General features: G+C 36.7%; 1 protein-coding gene across 1 annotated transcript in view; it reads right to left on the reverse strand.

The window, feature by feature from the left end:
- Window positions 1–19291, reverse strand: part of ESR1 (estrogen receptor 1) — a 362043-nt gene that overhangs the window by 180492 nt on the left and 162260 nt on the right. Inside the window, exon 4 of the mRNA XM_081044705.1 lies at window positions 10720–10836. Within this exon, the coding sequence (XP_080900831.1) occupies window positions 10720–10836 (117 nt within the window). The remainder of the gene's footprint in view (window positions 1–10719; window positions 10837–19291) is intronic.

Below are 19291 nucleotides of genomic sequence, written 5' to 3' on the forward strand. Positions count from 1 at the left end.
CCAATCTCAAGTCTGTTGATTTACACATCCTGGATAAGTTTTCAAGTAAACATCATCAGACTGGCTTGTGTGATATTTAATCAGGAACTTCTCAAAATTCACTGCCTTTTTCGCCTCTTCTTTTGTCTCTTCCACCAGGCAGAAACTAAAAATTTTCACCAGCTCTTGGAACTCAAGTGTTAGGCATCACTATGATATCTCTAGTAACAGAAAAGAGCTTATCTTAGTTATCTTCTCAGACTCCTATCTCAACAAACTTTGTTCTTAAATTCTTTCTTTCATGTGGCTAAATAATTTGTAACGACGTTATAGCTATCTGCTTGTATCATTATTAACATCAAACTCATTTTTGAGATACTCCCCACTCAGAAGAGATTCACTTCCCAGGCTAATTAGTGAAGAGGACAGATTTATAGTTTTGTCCATTCTAATAGGTATTTGTAGTTGCTAGTTGCTCTACAAATTTAGTTTGAAATATAACTATGACAGCTGCTGAGGTTGTTCCTCATATCCGGAAACTTGTATACACAACTTCTAACTTTAGAATCTGACCTTTCCGTTATTAATCTAAACTTTATTAATCATAAAACATGAAATTTAAGATTTGAAAGATGCTTTAGAGAGCACTGAATCTTAAGCCCATGTTTTCCAGAAGTGAAAACTGAGTTCAGAAAAATTAAGTGACCTGCTCAAGGGTCCTTGGAAGAGTCAGACTCTTAACACTTGACCAGGCTTCCTTCTACTTGACAAAGTCACCATTTTAATACCAGAATAATCTAGACATTTAAAAAAGAAAACTGACAGGCTTCACAACAAATACTGAAATTGTTACCTAAAAATAGTGAAAACATTTGGCCTGAAAGAGAAAATGTTCTTTTCAAATTATATTAAATATTAAGCAATATGAAGCAATTAAATATTAAGTAATTCTTCTGAAAAATATCCATCACGCTCTCCATATAAATGTATTTTGGTACGTCAGCTGTGCGACTAAGCCAAATGTGTTGATTAATGTTATTGTTGAAGAGTAGTGTTTTGTGTCCATAGTAATTGTTCCTAAGTCATAATTTTGGTCTATGTGATATTAATATCCTATCTGTGCATGTTTCTATCTTTCATGATGATCTAAATCACTTAGGTCGGCAAGGCTGTGCAGAACAATGAAAAGAGCACTGAACCACGACTCAGGATCTTGGCTTCCTGTGTGACTTGGATAAGTCACCAGCTGTGTGACTTGGATAAGTACCGTGTTTCCCCGAAATTAAGACCTAGCCAGACCATCAGCTCTAATAGGTCTTTTGGAGCAAAAATTAATGTAGGACCAGGTATTATATTATATTATACCCAATATTATATTATATTATATTATACCCGGTCTTATAGTAAAATATTATATTAAAATAATACTGGGTCTTATATTAATTTTTGCTCCAAAAGACGCATTAGAGCTGATGGTCCGGCTCTGTCTTATTTTGGGGGAAACACGATACAATGAGCTGAACACAAGGAGGTGAACCAGGTAACCTTCAGGTTCTTTTCTGCTCTCAACACCATTCATTATCCTAATCAAAATAATTGGAAACAAAAGGCAAATACATGAAATTTTATGAGGCCTGAGGCTTACAGAATTTAAAAGCAGCAATTCATTCATACAATTACTGCCCCCAGAGTTCTGCATTTGTTTAAAGCTCTATCCACAGAAAGGGTCCTTACATCATTTCCAGAACCATTTATTTTTGCAAAAGCTAATTATGGAAACAAGAGGGACCCTCTCTAAAATTTTTGCCTATCCTTAAAAAACTGTCAGCATTTCTTCTAACATTCAAGGTGAGACATGGTCCTTCTTGAAAAGGTAAATGAAGATCCCTCTTTTAATCCTTTAAGAACCAAAGTGACCTCTAAATAAGCAATCAAATTACTTAAGTATAAAAATAATTAAATAAAAATAACAATATGATTATCAATATTCTTTGGTTAATTTTATATATGCAGCGAACTTCTACTAAAATATTAAAGCAGCCTTACATTTAATTGTGTTTTAATCTGCACTCATAAGCAGATTAAACATTCATAAACATACACACTAAATGTACATCTGAATAACTTAGTGAAATCTAGCGTATCTGAAACTAGCTCATATATTATTCCCAGCAGTACGGGCTCACATCTCCTCCTAGGTTTTTCTGCCTTATTGTATCTATTCATCATGTATATAAGAGAGGCATAAAAATAAAATGCAGGTCTGTATTCAGCACTCCAACACAAGCTGCCAGAAACACAGAGGATTCCTACACTGATGGGGGAAAAGAGTAAATGACCCCATAGGTCCCTCTCAAGTCTAAGATTCTATGACACTCTGTTATTATTTTTTAGTCCAAAATCTTAAAAGCTAATATTTCTGGTTGCGATAGATTACAGAAATGGCCCCACTTTGCCATACATCTCTGAAAGCCCCTCTCGCGCAGACTAAGGAGTCAGCCATTTGACTTGTTTTGGCCCACTGGATAGCATCAGATAATGCAAGCAAAGGCTTGAAATGGGCTAGTGATTTGGGTCTTACTCTTTTTGGTGCCTCTGCCATTACCATGGAAACATGCATGGACGAGCCTACAGGAGGATGAGACACATGTGAAGCAAAACCAAATTATCCCTGTTGCTCTAGGCAAAACAGCCAGATAGATGAGTGAGCCCAGCCAATCTCAGTAGCCTCCTAACCGATCTCCCCAGGATGTAATACTTCCTTATTGTTGTAGGCTATTGATATTTTGAGGTGAGGTTCTGTTATGTGATGAGAGCTAACTACTATACAGGTCTTAACTCCCAAGTGGATATTTTCCCTTAAGTAGAAACACAGGACTCTTGATTCTCAATCTATTCATAGCTCTACACTTATGTATTTTCAGTTTTACTCAATCATTCTATGAATTCATGCATGCCACGACTATTTATTAACTGCCTAACATATGCAGGCATTGATCTAAGTGCTTGCAATACATCCGTGGATAAAATATATAAACATGTTTTATTTGTTTGTAAACTCCCATCTGTAGCTTACATTCTAGTAAAGGAGACAGACATCAAACTATAAACATAATCTAAAAATTAACTGCAATAGAAAACTAAAGAAGTTGAGTAGAATGGGGGCGTAAAGAGACTGAGAATACTGCAGGATGTGTGAATGATGCAAATTGCACTATTAAAAGGAATTGTCAGGGTAAACCTCATAGAGAAATTGATATTAGATCAAATAATGTAAGGGAACTGAAGGAGTTAAGCACAGAGATATCTGGGGGATAACATTCCAGGAAGACAAAAGAGCTAGAGTAGATGCTCCAAGACAGAAGTGTGCATGACCTGCAAGAACGCCCACAAGGCTAGAGTGAAGTGAGCAAGAGACAAGGTAATAGGACAGGAGGTGAAAAGTACAAGTGGGGAAAAGGCAGATGATCTAGGGTCTTATGGCTCCTGTAATGACACTGGCTGAGTGAAATGGGAAGCCATGCAAGGCTTTGAGAAGAGTCGTGATGTGATTTGGTTTCCATTTTTAATGTGTCTGTAGGGAGAATAGACTATAGGGAAACAAGGGGAAAGCAATAAACTTGCAGAAAAATGATGGTGGTTCAGACCAGAGTAGCAACAGTAAAAGTGAAGAGGTCAGATTCTGAAAATATTTGAGGGCAGAGCCATCATAATTTCCTCAATGGGAGATGTCAGGGAAAGAGAGGAGTAAAGGATAACTCAATTTTTGGGGCCCAAGCAATTCAAAAGATGGCGTTATTAGCTAAAATGGGAAAGATTGCAGATAAAGCACATTTGAGGGAAAGATAAAGGATTTGGGTTTGAACAAATTGAGTTTGATGTTTTTAGACATTCAAGTGAAGAAGACACATGAGCAGTCACATAGAGGTGTCAGGGAGCTGATGGTGGTTTTGAGCGAGAGGTATAAAATTGAGAGAGTCGTCAGCATATAAACGATATTTAAAGCTATGGGACTAGAAGATATCACCAAGAAGTGAGTACAGAGAAAAGGTCCTTGGACCAGAGTCTGGGCCACTCCAACATTAAGAGATCAGAAAAGAAGATGAGAAACACACAAAGACCTAGAAAGAGTGATCTATGGAATAGGAGGAAAACTGAAAGAGCACAGTGTCCTAGAAGCCACGTAAAGAAAGCACATTAAGGAGGAGAGAATTATCTAATGTGTCAAATGTTGCTAATTGGTCAGGATGACGACTGAGAATTGACTATTGAATTTAGCAACAGGGAGGTGATCAGTAACACAAACAAAGGCAGTTTTGATGGAGTGGTCAGTAGGGCTTCAGTCTTTAAATTCAGCTGATACCATCATACTCTGCCAAATTTGTAAGAAAGTTGCTTAGTCTATGTTAAGACATCTGAAGGTAGCATGGTTCTTGCAAGGATCAAAGCATTGGGTTGCCTGCCATCATGTTTCACCCAACTAAACTAACAGACACAGTACTGACCTGCCTCCATCCCTCTGAGACAGCTGTAGGCATTGGGCATCAGGACATCAATTTCATTTTTACCAAATTTTGAAGAAAATAACTAATTAGTCGTCTCATTTTTTCACTCATGCTAAGTTAATAAACAAATTTCTTTTCTCCTTGGAATTTCATCACTATGATTGCTATATCTTTCCTGTCATGGTTTCTCACCACTCATCTTTTCTGACCCTGATGTCATTACCTAGCTCCTCTTTGCTTTAAATTCTACAATGTTGAGTTAGTCCTGACATGTTCTACATCCCCTCCTACTACCACAGCTGCCACCACTTCTAAGCAGAAATAGAAAGCTATTCATAGGTTAGCTATGAACCGGTTAGCCTGAACTCCCTTAGCTCCCGAGATCAACAGATCACTGAATGAAGTCTTGGTATCATCATGTCATCTGGAAGAATAGAATAAGATGATTTCTTTTACTCTGGATTTCTTCTCCGTGGAGTACATGTATGTGTTTGTGTGCATTAACTTATATGTTATATGCCACCCATATTTTTAATAAATTATTTTTCATGGTAAAAGTCAGTGATGGTATAAAGAAGTGTACTGGAAAGAGAATGAGCTCTGAAACTAGAATCTAGGATTCTAGGCTCAATTCTTCTGCTAGATAGTCCTGAGACTGATCAAGGCATTTAATCTCTCTAGCCTCAGTTTTCTTATCTAAAAGATGAAGGGTTTAGATTAGATCAGTGGTTTACAAACTGTTCCTTGGAGACCTAGGGTTCCCAGAAGGTTTCTGAAAAATACCTTAGTGAGTGAAGAGAGGTTATGCTAAATCAGCTTTTCTCTGTTTCATAGATGGAGAATTTGCTACTGCTTGTGGAAGAAGAGTTTGATTGCTTTAAACATTGCAAAACACTGGAATTTTTAATCTTTAAGCATCTATTTATGATTCAAGAACTTGATTTAGTATATTTATTTACAAATGAAAAATGACAATATGGGGAAATTTTGTATAAAATAAATATCTATAATCTGAATTAGTAAAATAATATTTTTAATATAAATATATAGGTTGCTGCTTAAAACAACCTGAATGTCTTTGGTCAAGAGCAACTAGCTTTTCTTTAATATTTTTCTTAAGTCAAATCATAAACATGAACTCCCAACCCTACCTCTGAAAAAGCTTGGATCTATATGCAACTGTAATTCTCCCAAGAATTACTGAACAATCCCAACAAAGTTGCATTTTTCAATTCATTTTTTAATTCACTGATTTGGTTCTACCATCATTAATAGTAATAGGTTGATAACTTTTGGTAAAAGATAGCCAATGAAGGATTAAAGGAAACCTAATTTTCTAGATTGGGAGCGCATCCCATCAATAAAACAAATTATAGCAACTCATGATGATAAATATTAAACTTAGGCAACAAAGAAACATTTTATTTTCAAAGTCTTCATTGGAATTCTGTGTTATTCTGGACTCACGACATACATTTCCCCATCATTATTATCAGTGTCTTATTTTCTCACTTTAAAACTGTAACATTTATTTTTTAAATTTATTGTTTTATGCTATTTCTCAAAATTAAACTGTAGTATTGTCATCAAAATAAAGACTAGTCAATTATTATTAATTTATCTCAAAATTCCTCTTAATGTGTTACAAGGAAGCCAGAATGGGCAGCACATGAGTCCTGCACATTAAATTTAATTTCTGTGTGCCAATTTCCTCATTTGAAAAATGAAAACCTTGCCACCAACACACTTATGAGTCTACTATGAGGAGAGAATTTTCACAAGTTTGTGTAAATCTCTAGCATTATAATGATGATAAACAATAAATCTCACTCATCATGAAGCTATATCCAGTATACGACACCAAAAATAAAAAATAAAATTAAAAAGCAGGTGTGTCTGAGTCAGGTATTTTTTTCCTACAAAGAAATCAGATATTTATACCTATTATAAGTGTGCTGAGTATTTAAGATAGGAATTATTTTTAAGATAGAAGAGATATACCGTGTTCCCTCAAAATAAGTCCTAGTTGGACCATCAGCTCTAATGTGTCTTTTGGAGCAAAAAATTAATATAAGACCCAGTATTATATCATACCTGATATTATATATTATATTATATTATATTATATTATATTATATTATATTATATTATATTATATTATATTATATTACCGAGTCTTATATTGTAGTAAAATAAAACTGGGTCTTATATTAATTTTTGCTCCAAAAGATGCATTAGAGCTGATGGTCTGGCTAGGTTCTCATTTTCGGGGAAACACGGTAATAGCTAACACTTGTGGGGGTTCTCTAAGTATGTAAAGTACTTTTCCAACTTATGAACTGTGATCTTCACAACAAACTTATTAAATAGAAATTATTTTTATTTTACATCTCAGGATAGCGAAGCTCATAAAAGTGATTGTAACAGGATTGCTGAGCAAGTCTGAGGAGGAGCCAGTATTTGGACCAAATATTCCACCTGTGAAAGTCTTCCTCTTTCCACCAAAACAATCTGGAATGCCAAATTCCTGGATAACAATATGCACATTGGAAGTCAGATGGCCTGAGTAATATTCTGGGTTGGACTAGACCCAAGAGTGGTTGACTAACACTCTGAACTTCCAACCAGGCCACTGGTCTTCCATTCCCAACTTCCAACGCAGTCTCAACTTGGCTTCTGGATTTCTATCTGCCATTTCACATGCAAATGTCCTCTTAGTACTGTGAGGACATGGGTGGAAGGGACTAGGGACTTAGTCATGCTTGCTCTCTCCATAATAGCTTACACATAAGAAACCCTAAGAAATAACTATTGAAATAAATTGAGTTCATTCATTAATTCATGCAAAAAAATATCTTGAACACTTACTTTTTGTCTTGCTTTGTATTAGATCAGTAAACAAGACCGAGAGTTTGTTTCATGGAGTTTATGGACAGATGCTGAACAACTCATCATAATAGTGACAAGAGCTCAGAGAAGAGTTGCTTGTTACCATGTTTCCCCGAAAATAAGACCGAACTGGAAAATAAGCCCTAGCATGATTTTTCAGGATGACATCCCCCGAACATAAGCCCTAATGCATCTTTTGGAGCAAAACTTAATATAAGACCCAGTCTTATTTTCGGGGAAACATGGTACAAAAGGTATAACGCAGGGAACGAATCCAGTGTGAGGTAACGAGGAAGGCCTCCCAGAAGAAGAGACATTTAATCTACCATCTGAGGCTAAAGGGGAGGGAAACAGGAAGAGGAAAGAGCAACCTGGGCAGAGAGACCAGCACAGGCACTAAGATGGGAAAACGTATCCCTAAAGCACATCTTAAATCCTGCAGGATTACTGAATCCCCTTGTCTCAGAACCAAATCTAATAATGACGTTGGAACAATCAAGGTACAGCAGGCATCATAACAGATTAAAATAATGACTGTGTAGATAAATCCTGTATTTTTTGAGATTTCAGAACACTTCAATAAAGTTAGGCAACCTTGTATTAAAGGAGGAGGTAGGTGTGTGGCTCTCTTTCTTTTACCTGAAACTAAACACTTTATGTCATGTGTGGAGATTAACGAGTGTCTACCCTGAGTAAGAAACTGCATTCTTGTCAAACCAGGAGGAAAAAGATTTATTCAATTACAGCTTTCCTTTACGAGTAACTTCAAATTTTATAGTTAGTTATAATTATACTTCCAGTTGTAAATTAAGGCTTTATTCAGTGGGATTCCAGGAATTATTATACAAGGTCTCATGAGGTAATGTGTGGTATCCAATGTTATAGAATATACAATTAATTATTATTGCTTTATGGCAACTACTTCTGAGATGTTCTCACAGCTTATAGTTTTACAACTTTAAAGCTTGGCATAAAACTTGTACACATATATAAACTACCAGAAAGACACATGTTTTCATTAAAAGTAGACAGATACTCAACAACCATTGAGGAATCTTTATAGGATCTTGGTATGTGCTGAATTGTGTCCCCTGCCCCCAAAATTCATGCTGAAGCCCTAACCCCACTACTTTAGAATGTGACTATATTTGGAAGTAGGGTCTTTAAAGAGGTAATAAAGATTAAAAGAGGTCCTAAGGGTGGGGCCCTAATCCAATATGACAGGTGCCTTTATAAGAAGAGGCAAAAGCACCAGATATGGGCACACACAGAGAAAAGGTTATGTAAGGACACAGAGAGTAGGCAGGCAGCTATCTAAAAGCCTGGAAAAGAGGTCTCACCAAAAACTGAATTTTCTGGCGCCTTGATTTTGGACTTTAGCCTCCAAAACTGTGAGAAAATTAATTTTTTTTTTAAGCCTCCTGGACTACAGACTTTGTTACGACAGACCAAGCAGACTAAAACAGCAGCAAACTAATACAGATGTATATTTTACAGTTATAAATACACATGTTCAATTATATGTGTCGACACACAGACTGGCTAAATGTAGTTTAGTTATCTAGATCCTATTTGAAAACCGTGAGAAGACTTGTATTATGTCTTTGCATATTAAAAATGAATGTTAGGTTAAAAATATTTATGTATAATTTATATATAGGCAGCCAGACTGTATCTGGATATTAATTAGGAAAAAAAGGATTGTTTTTATGAAGTGGGGCCAATTTATGGGTATCCTAAAAGAAAAAGATGCTTTGAACATATTCACAAATTATTTCAGCTTTCAGAGAGAAGGTAAGAGATGGGTTTAATCTACCTTCAATAACTGAAGAAGAATATTAAACTTGGACTCCAGTGTTTCAAATTAAACTTTTTACGTATAGCTGTTATATTCCTGTCTCTTAGCAAGTTACCTTAAGAAGCTTTTTGTGAGCATCATTAAGCCTGACGGATTCTCCAACAGCACAAAGAAAGATGAATTCCTTAAATATTTAATCTATTTATGACTCAAAATGTCATTTCCTGAATGTGGCTGTTAAATTCTTGGAATTAATTACCCTTTGAATTAAAGCTGCTTTTTCAGACATTCAAGACATATAGTCACAGTTCACACAAAGCATAGTAAATTCAATATTTCATCTGTTCATCAAGAGAATTTATTCCAAATACTGTATTCAAAAAGCTCAACTTGGCATGCTTAGGTATGACCACGGAATCTAAGAATCTTTGTGAGCTTTGCAGCAATCAGGGATGTCTTCATCCTATCTCAATTCTTGGTTTTTCCTCTGCTCCCCACTCTGTCTGATGAGTACTAATGAGTTAAAGGTTAGCTGCCCTGTACTTGCACAATCACTATTCTTTTTCATTGCAATTTTGTTTTTCTTACCTCACCCCAATCCTTGACTCCTTCAAAAAGCTTTTCCCCACTATGACCAGCAGGCAGCACCATCATCCATCCATACCTCCCCTCGGTATCATCTTGAAACACTAAATGCACCCATGACTTTATTCTAATTGCACATTTCCTATTTGTTCTTTCCCCATATTTTTAAGGCTGTCTGAGACTAGAAGCATTGTTCTTCAAAACTAGACCCCCAAGAATGCCAGGAGATCAATCAGGCAACCACATTTACGGGCCTACCCCCAGAACCAGACACTGGATTTCCGTATAGGATGCTGGAAGACCAGATAAATGAGGGGACAGAAAACCATACATACACACACCCACAGCCAAAGACCCAAGCACTGGGGCACAGGTCCTGAGTGCTTTGTGATGTGTTAGCACTCAGTACTCATTTCATGGCTCCCAGCACCAGGCTATATGCTAAGATTATGGGAGTTGCTGGTTGACTCAACTTCTAAAGGCAAAAGCTGCCTTTTGACAAAAATTCAAATTCCCTAAGAGAGGTTACATGATTGAAAGATTATAAATTAGCTATTTAGCTTTCACATTTACAAATCTCAGTTTAGGGAAAGTTTATTCTCAGATACCATTTTTCTAGCAATATAAACAGTAACTGAAAAATATTTCTAGAGTAATTCACTGAGCAATCTTCCTTTCCTTGCACCACCACCTCCCACACACCTTTGATTTAAAATATAATTATTTACATTGAAAACATAAAATGCAAAATGGTGTGTTAGAATTTCTAGTTCCAGTCACTTTCTATTTTTGTTAATAAAATGTATTCTACAGACACTTTTGTTGCAAAGAAAAGTAAGAAGAAAAACTAATTAGAAGAGAAAAACACAAAACTCCCATGGTTATTGGACTAGAAATAGCCAGCACTGGGCGGTAGACATGAAAATCCATTGTTTGTAGGTGTCCTGTGTGGAAGGTACCTACCACCTTTCATCATGCCCACTTCATAGCATTTGCGGAGCCGGCAGGCCTGACAGCTCTTCCGCCTGTTTTTATCAATGGTGCACTGGTTGGTGGCCGGACACATGTAGTCATTATGTCCTATGAAAAGCAGGAGGACAGAATTAATATTATTTCAGGAAGCATAGCCAGTCAGAATCTACAGGGAAGCTGTCTGGAGTATGTTTTCATATCACTTACGTGGCCTTACTATGTCGTTAGCTCAGCCTGCCATCCTTTTTTCTGTCCTTCTCTAAGTGTAAAAAAAAAAAAAAAAAAAAAAACGCCTCTAGTCTTAATTTCTGCCTCAGCCAATGGCTTTGGGAGGGAGTTCTTCGGGCAACTCACATTCAGTTCATACAACTTACACTTGAGGGCATGTTTTATATACACACACACTGTTAGATAAAGCCTTTTATTTTAATTCTTTTTATTTTTTTTTTGACCCAGGCCACTAGCTAAATTATTGTTAGAATAAAACTGTTAGACCTTCCAGAAGTTTCAAAGTGGCCTTCTTAAATACAATTGAAAGAATCTTTAAGTAGGTATTCAAATGCAGCTCTAATACCTAAATTCAAGTTGTGGGGTGGTGAGCTGGGGCTCAGGCGAAGTTCAGTCCTAAAGTTAGTAAGTTAGTCTATCACTTACTAGCAGGAGGACACTGAGCAAGAGAGTCAACATCTCCAAGTCTCACTTTCCCTGTGTTTAACCTGGAGAAAATAACGGCATCCACTACATAACATTATTCTAAGAATTAATGGGAAAATGCATGTCAAGGTCTTACACAGTACCTGGATGTGGTGTGCACTCAGTAAATATTAATATTATTGTTGTTGTTACTGTTATTTTGTGATGAATTTTCTTTCTTTTCTGTCTTGTTTATTGAATCTCTCTTGCTCAAATGATTCTTTCTCATTGGCTCTTAGAAATCTGTCCCCCAAAAGAGGTCTCCCTCAACCTCACATCATTCTCAAGCTCTCCTGCTCAGCTCAACTCCTCATAGATGTCTACACTCAAGGTCTCCTGTTTCCTAGGCAACTCTCCTGCACAGCTCAACGCTCCCCAATCTGTTTTCCACCTTAGTTGCCCCATAAAAGCAGCTTCCCTGATATCACCCATGACTCCTACTGCTGAATTCAACAGATCTTTTCAGTCCACATCATACTGAATCTATCAGAAGCACCTGACAATCCCTCCCATCCTCTTGAGCTATGGTTCTCTCATTTCCCTTGGCTTCCATAACACAAAAGTCTCCCTAAGTTCCTTCTACCTCTCAGGCTGTGGCCTCCCCATGTTATTTGCAGATTCACTCCACCCAACATTAAGCCAGAACTGCACAGGGCTCCATGTCAGACCCTCTCCTCTTCTTACTACTCCATATCTCCCACAAGAGAATCTTTTCCACACCTATAGTTTCTATTGTTATGAAATGCAGATGACTCACAGATGTAAGCTCCCAGCCCAACCCTCTTCTCTGAGCTCTGGGGACATATGAAGTTTCTGCTCTAAGATTTAGAAATCACCTCTATTTCTTTAGCCATCAAAAGAAGTCTGGTTTACAAATGCAGCTCTAATACAAATGCAGCTCTGGTTTACAATGTGCAGAATATTAAATTTTATAAATTAATAAATGCTGGCATTTTTTTAAAATAACGAAGTCAATTTATATAAGTCTAAATTTGCACCTTAGCAAAATGTCCTGAATTTAGATTAAGGAGATAATATGTAGTATTTTAAAATGTGTTTCCCATTCTCAAAAAAAAAAAAAAAGTGAGTACACCTATATTCCACCCTCTAATTCAGATTCTCTCTTTAAGTCTGTTTCTCCATTTACTGAGGGCAAGATGCAACATGTAGTGAAATGTTTCAACTACAGAACTATTAGTTCTTTATTCAACTTAAAGGTCATTCCCAATTAGAACAGGGTAGAGTGGGGACTTGACAAGAAGTGCTGGTCTCGTAAAAGGTGGTTCTCCATCTTTAGATATACATTATAAAATCCGCTGTGTAAACTGGCTTCAGAATGAATTAACATCTGCCTTCTTCTACTGCAAAACAGGAACAAGCCAACTAGTCAGCAGACTCACAAACCTGTTACTTTAGTAAGAGACCACATATTGTCTCAAATATCCAGTCATTGCTATTATTTTTAGAATTGTCCTTATCAATAGGGACAAATTGAAGAAATTATAGAACCAGCAACAAAATTTACCAGGGCAGTTGTAAACTCTAAGTAGAAGGTGTATTCTTCTAATACCTCAAAGAAGCTTCTAGTTTGGTTGCCTATGTTTTTCTGCAGCACATTCTGATTTATTTTAACTCTTAAAAAATGAGCTTATATTAAGCTTCCGAAGAAAATACTCAATAATCAGTCAAACCCAAAGTCACTTGCTTTCCCAAAAGCTAATTGTTTTACAAGCCACCAGATGGAAGAACCTAATTGGGTCAGAGGCCAACTGGTTAAGCATTGTTTGGATTGACCATCCCTTTGTGGATACATATCTTTATAGAACCATGTGAAATTCCTGGATTAACATGTTCAACACATAAAAGACTCGGTATCTGTGTGAGGAATTCATCCTTTAACAAGAATGAAAATGGTTTCACAGCAGAATCATGTTTATAATGCAAAACTTTTGTGACAAAGCTGGGTTTTCTCCTGCCTAAACCACACTGAAATTGAAAACTGATAAACTGGCAACAAACAAGAAAAACATAATAGGTACATATTTGATATATAAAATTAAAACAAATTCACCAAACACCATTAATAACAATTTGTACGATCTGTAAGTCTTCAACTTACATTACAAGAAGGAAAACAACGGACTTCTTTTTTCTATGTGAAATTTGGTAAAGGTGTGTGATTAAAACAATTGGTTGACATTTCTTCAAGAAGAAACTTCTTTTTACATTTGATTATTTGGTCTTGTGAAAACAATGCATGAGAAAATCGTACTGAAGTGGAGTTAATTTTTTAAAAGACAACTCACACCAACTGTTAATGAACCACACAGTGTTTTTAATGAAGAGACTGGAGAATTCTGTGTACCTGTGATCAGATTGGCTCCAAGTTCCTTTACACAAGCCGGGATGAAGCAGAAAAGGAAGAAGACTACATGTGAGGTTCAGGTGAAGTTTTGGAGAAATAATCACTATTTCCTTATGCACCAAAAAATAAAAATAAAAAGCTTTTAGGCCAATAGGAATGGAGAGGAGAGAAGGTGAGTGAAACATGCAGGAAACGTGAAGAGTGAGGAGAGAAGACCTCTGTCTGTCAGCAGGAATGGGCAGGCTAATATCCACACCTGCTGGGGCAACAAAAGGGTTCATGCACAGCTTTTCCCCAAGCTTCACTGGGACTCTTTCTCTTGACTTACAGTTCTTCCTTTTCTGTTTATTTCTCCCCTTTCATTAGCAGCTGGTTTTGCATTATTATCATCAGAGAAAGTCTGTATTTATTAGTTACAAAAATAAGCAGTGACTCACATTCAGAGATTCAAAAGAAATATGAAAACAGCAAATTAAAACAAGCAGGTAAAGATGTGGAGAAAAGGGAAGGCTTGTGCATGGCTGGTGGGAATGCACACTGATGCAAGCCTCTGTGGAAAACAGTATGGAGATTCCTCAGGAAATTAAAATTAGAACTACATAAGATCCAGCCATCCCACTGCTGGGTATATGTCCGAAGGAAATGAAATCAGGATATCAAAGAAATATCTGCACCCCATGTCCACTGCAACATTATTCACAATAGCCAAGATATGGAAACAACTTAAGTGTCTGTCAATGGATAAATAGATAAAGAAAATGGAGTATTATTCCGCCTTAAAAAGAGAAAGATATCCTGTTATTTATTACAAGTAAAATAATCCATACAGAGAAAGGTAAATACTGCATGTGTCACTTATATGTAGAATATAAACAAAGATTTTAAAAAGTGGACCTCATACAAACAGAATAGAAAAGTGATTACCAGGGACTGGAGGTGGGGGGAGGTTGGGGGAAATGGGGAAAGGTTGGTAAAAAGATACAAACTTTGAATTATAAGATGAATAAGGTCTGAGGATCTAATGTATATAATGGTAACTATAATTGTATAACTGAAATTTGCTAAGAGAGAACTTAAATGTTCTCACATGCACAAAAAAGGGGGAAATATCTGAGGTGACAGATGTGTTAACTAACTCAATGGGGGATCCTTTCACAATATATACACATATTAAATCATCACATACACTTTAAGTATCTTACAATTTATTCGTCAATTACACCTCAATCAAGCTGAAAAATATAGCAACACAAGCAGGAGCTGAAAGGAATTTAATATTGTTTACCCTTCCTTTTGTCACACTTTTCCCTCAGTACATTCTGGCAGCCACCTCAGACCAAATCTCATCTCTTTATTGAGCTTCAGACCTGTATACCCACTTGGCCACGGTCCATCTAGACTTGATTATCTCACCGACTCTTCAAGATGGATGTGTCCCAAATGTAACTGTCCATCTTCTTTCCTCACCAACCTGTTTCTATTCACTACCACACCATGAAGCCCAAGACAGGGGTGTGATTTTACTCTACACTTTTCCTCATTCGAACCTCACACACACATACATACACTGATCAAATCAATTATTTTAAAATTCTTTTTCAAAGCAAAATCAATTTTGCCCTGAGTCCACTGTCACTACCATAGCCCATACCGTCTCCCTCCCAGACTATTACGATCGTCCACTAAGACAACCCCTGCCTCCACCCTTCTCCTGCCAATCATTCCCCACCATTTTGACAGAGTGAGTTTTCTAAAATCATACACCATCATGCCACAATCTTCCTTTAATATTCTGATGGTCCTCAAAGCTCTAAGGATAATATCTAAATGCCTTAAGACATTTTACCAAGCTTTTCCTGATCAGCCCTTACCTCTTTTCCTAGCCTCATCTCTCTAGACCATTCTCTAGTCCGATGCCAATTCTAGCCATGTCCTCCTGTTCAAACATGCCATGCTCCTTCTCACCTCTGGGACTTTGCACATGTCGTTCTTTCTTGTGGGAACACACTTTGCCAACTCTTGGCCCAACTGGCTCCTATTCATCTTTTAGGTGTGTCTGTCAAGATACCAGTTCCTCTGGGAAATCCTTTCTGCCCCTCCAACAACGCCTAGCTTTTGTCCAGTCATAGTGCTTACTATGATGGACTTTAAGAGCTTGTCTCAATCCCCAGGTTACTTTAGTCTTGACAAGGGATGTCTCATTTATCACCATGTATCCTGTGCCCAGAACATTCTCAGACACACAGCGGAGCTCAACAGTACTTGTTATCTGAACAAAGCAGAGCCTCTAAAGCTCTGTGTGGCCCCTCACCACCCACAATCTCGTCTGAGGGGGGAGACTGAAATTCCACAGTGGGAGTATTCATTAAGAAGATGATGACCCTGAACAAAGCAATGGTTGCTACACCCCAGGACCCCAAAACTCAAGTTCACAAGAGCAAGACTTGGTCCTAAGGGAGGAGAGAGGAGCAGGAAACCAGCCAAGAGAGAGATGGGTCATCTCTTCAGCACTGGGTGGAGTCAGACATGACCACAAAAAAAGGAGCAGCTCTTCCCAGATACAAGGAGGCAACAAGTAAGAAACACAGTCTGGTATTACCAGTGAATTATCTCCATTACTATGTCTATTTTGATGCCTTGCTAGTTTCTTATATGAATATATTTTAAGATTGTCCCCAGACAAAAATCCACATATTCTACTTATTCTAATTATTCCAAAGTTTGTTCTTTATAGAGATGCTTACCTGAATTAAAATGTGCTTTTTTCCCCCTCTAACATTGTGGTTACGTGTGCATTTTAATATGGCTCATTTCACTAATAATGATTTATTTTCACCATATTTTAACTTTTTTGAACTTTAACTTTTCTGTAGTTCAACCCTATAAGGTGATTAATAACTTCCTTGATTCAACTCCCTGTTCACCACTTTCTGCAAAACAGAGGTTTTGCTGAGAATATAATGGGTCTATTTTATTATTTCCCATAGACAATTACATTTCTTATAAATGAATTTCCTACACAGAGACTATATGGACTGTTCAGTAACTGAAGCTAAAGTACAAAGTGTGCTACCTGTGGCTTATATAGTTGAAGATAAAAATATTTGCTGCATTCATATTACATAAAACTGAACATCAAAAATCAAAACTGAACATCAAATTACTAATTTGCCTCAGTAATGCAGTTCTATGATATAGGTATGTAGTGTTATATTTTTTCTTTTTTCTTTTTTTTAACTACTTTCTAAGTTTATAAAATCAGAAGTTGTACTTGAACTGTGCTTTCCAACTATTTCTATTTCTAATTGACAGGTTTTAAAGTGCTCCATGAGCTTGCAACACACGGAAGCACATACAGATTTACTCCATGGGCAAAACAATTTCAATATATGTGACATCAACTCTTATTCTGTGATTTCTTTTTATAAATGAAATCAATAGAGACACAGTACTCTGAGGGAAATTATGCATTAAAATCAAGGAGACTTTCATGAGGTTAGGCAAAAAGCCAAGTATGAAAAGTAGTAAAAGGTTTTGCACCATTAAGAAATAAACACTTAACATTTCTTATAAACACATATAAGCATTTAGCTAACTGTTCATATTTTTAAGGCATGGAAATGAAAATGAATTCTCAAATTAAATATAAATTAACTCTCCGAAGTTTAAGCACCCACAAATCAAATAAAAGCCAATTTTAGTTAATCGCATCTAAAAGCTTCGTTCAAGAGTTCCAACAAAATATTTTACTTTCAAAGTTCCATTCTTTTATGCCTGATTTATCCATAAATTTTGCTAACATTTATAAAGCTTGGCTACCTTTACAGTCTCTTTATTAAAGGCTCTCATCGGATATTTGCATAAAATTAACCAGCATTTATTAGAACGTGAAGTATCCAGGAGCTGTACACAAATAGTTTAAGGTACCCAATAAGACGTCACTATTTCTTTCTACTTCTAAGTATCAACATGTATATATATAGTATGAAATATAGCTTTGAATTTGATATAAAATTACAGGACCCTACACATGCGTATTTGGCAAAAAGGAAACCTATGACTTTTTTAGTTCTATCAGCAAATGCTGGTATTTTTCATTAGGTGTTAAAGTGCAGAAAACATGTCAAAAATAGTTTTGAGCCTAAGCATTGGGAATATAATAAGAATCTGCTTGTGAATTTTCAAAGCACTGTTCTCTAAATTAGTAACAACCCCGACTCCTGTGGGAAAACCAGTGGACATTTCTCCTCAGCTTCCTCATTTCACACGTACGTTCAGTTCCTGTCTGGGTGGCAACTGCATGAGAGTGTCTGACCAATGTTCTCTTTACTAAGAAAACTGACGCTTTGGGTACTGAACATGATGTGCCAGGCACTGTGTTATTTATGGATTATTTCACTTAATCCCCCAGCAACTTTATGAGGAATAAATTATATTAATCTCTGCTTTACAAATGCAAGACTATGATATAAGTTATAAAGCATGCTTACAGCCACACAGCAAGCAAGTAGCAGAGATGGGTTTTGAAGTAAGGTCTCCCTCATTCCAGAGGCCGAACGCTTATCCATTCTAACAACCTTTATACATGGAATGCCCAATTTGCCCACAGGGCAAGATCTTCACTCAAGGACTGGAATGGTAGTATTGTCTGCAACTGGTTGACCACTGAGTGTTCTACTATAAGAAGCTCATGCACAAAAAATAAAAAAGTGAGGAATTATTCACGGTGGCCAAGACATGGAAACAACCAAAGTGTCCTTCAATAGGTGATTGGATAAAGAAGATGTGTACATACATACAAGGGAATACTACTCGGCCATAAGAAAAGATGAAATAGTGCCATTTGCGACAGCAGGGTTGGATTGTGAGATTATCACGATAAGCGAAATAAGTCAGACAGAAAAAGTCGAGACCCGTATGACTTCACTCACACGTGGGATATAAAACTGAAAGCAACAAAGGAACAAGACAAACAAACAAAAACTCATAGACACAGACAACAGTTTAGTGGTTACCAAAGGGTAAAGGGAGAGGAGCGTGGTAGAAGAGAAAAAAGGAGATCACATCTTTGGTGATGGAAGGAGAACTGACTGGGTGGTGAACACACAATGCAATTTACAGATGATGTATTATAGAAATGTACACTTGAAACCTATACAATTTTACTAACCAATGTCACCCCAATACATCTAATAAATTTAAAAAGAAGAAAATAAAAAGTAAGGAATTAATAGAGTCAACATTATTGTCCTCTATTTAACATATCTGCAAGGCCACAGCAATATTAAATATTTGGGGCAATAAATTTTGACTTTGATCACAGGGAGGAAATAAACAGTCCAATTCTCTTGGACATGACTATACAGAAAAACAAAAGCCTTGTTCTCTCTTGCACACTGAGAAAACTATTGGCTTCCTGCATTATCTCCATCTACTCCAACCTGTGGCTTATTGGTGGTGCTCTATCTCGGTCACGCCACACACAGCCATTTACCATGATCCAAG

The sequence above is a fragment of the Rhinolophus hipposideros genome (assembly GCF_964194185.1).
Source record: "Rhinolophus hipposideros genome assembly, chromosome: 3".
NCBI classification, from domain to species: domain Eukaryota; kingdom Metazoa; phylum Chordata; class Mammalia; order Chiroptera; family Rhinolophidae; genus Rhinolophus; species Rhinolophus hipposideros.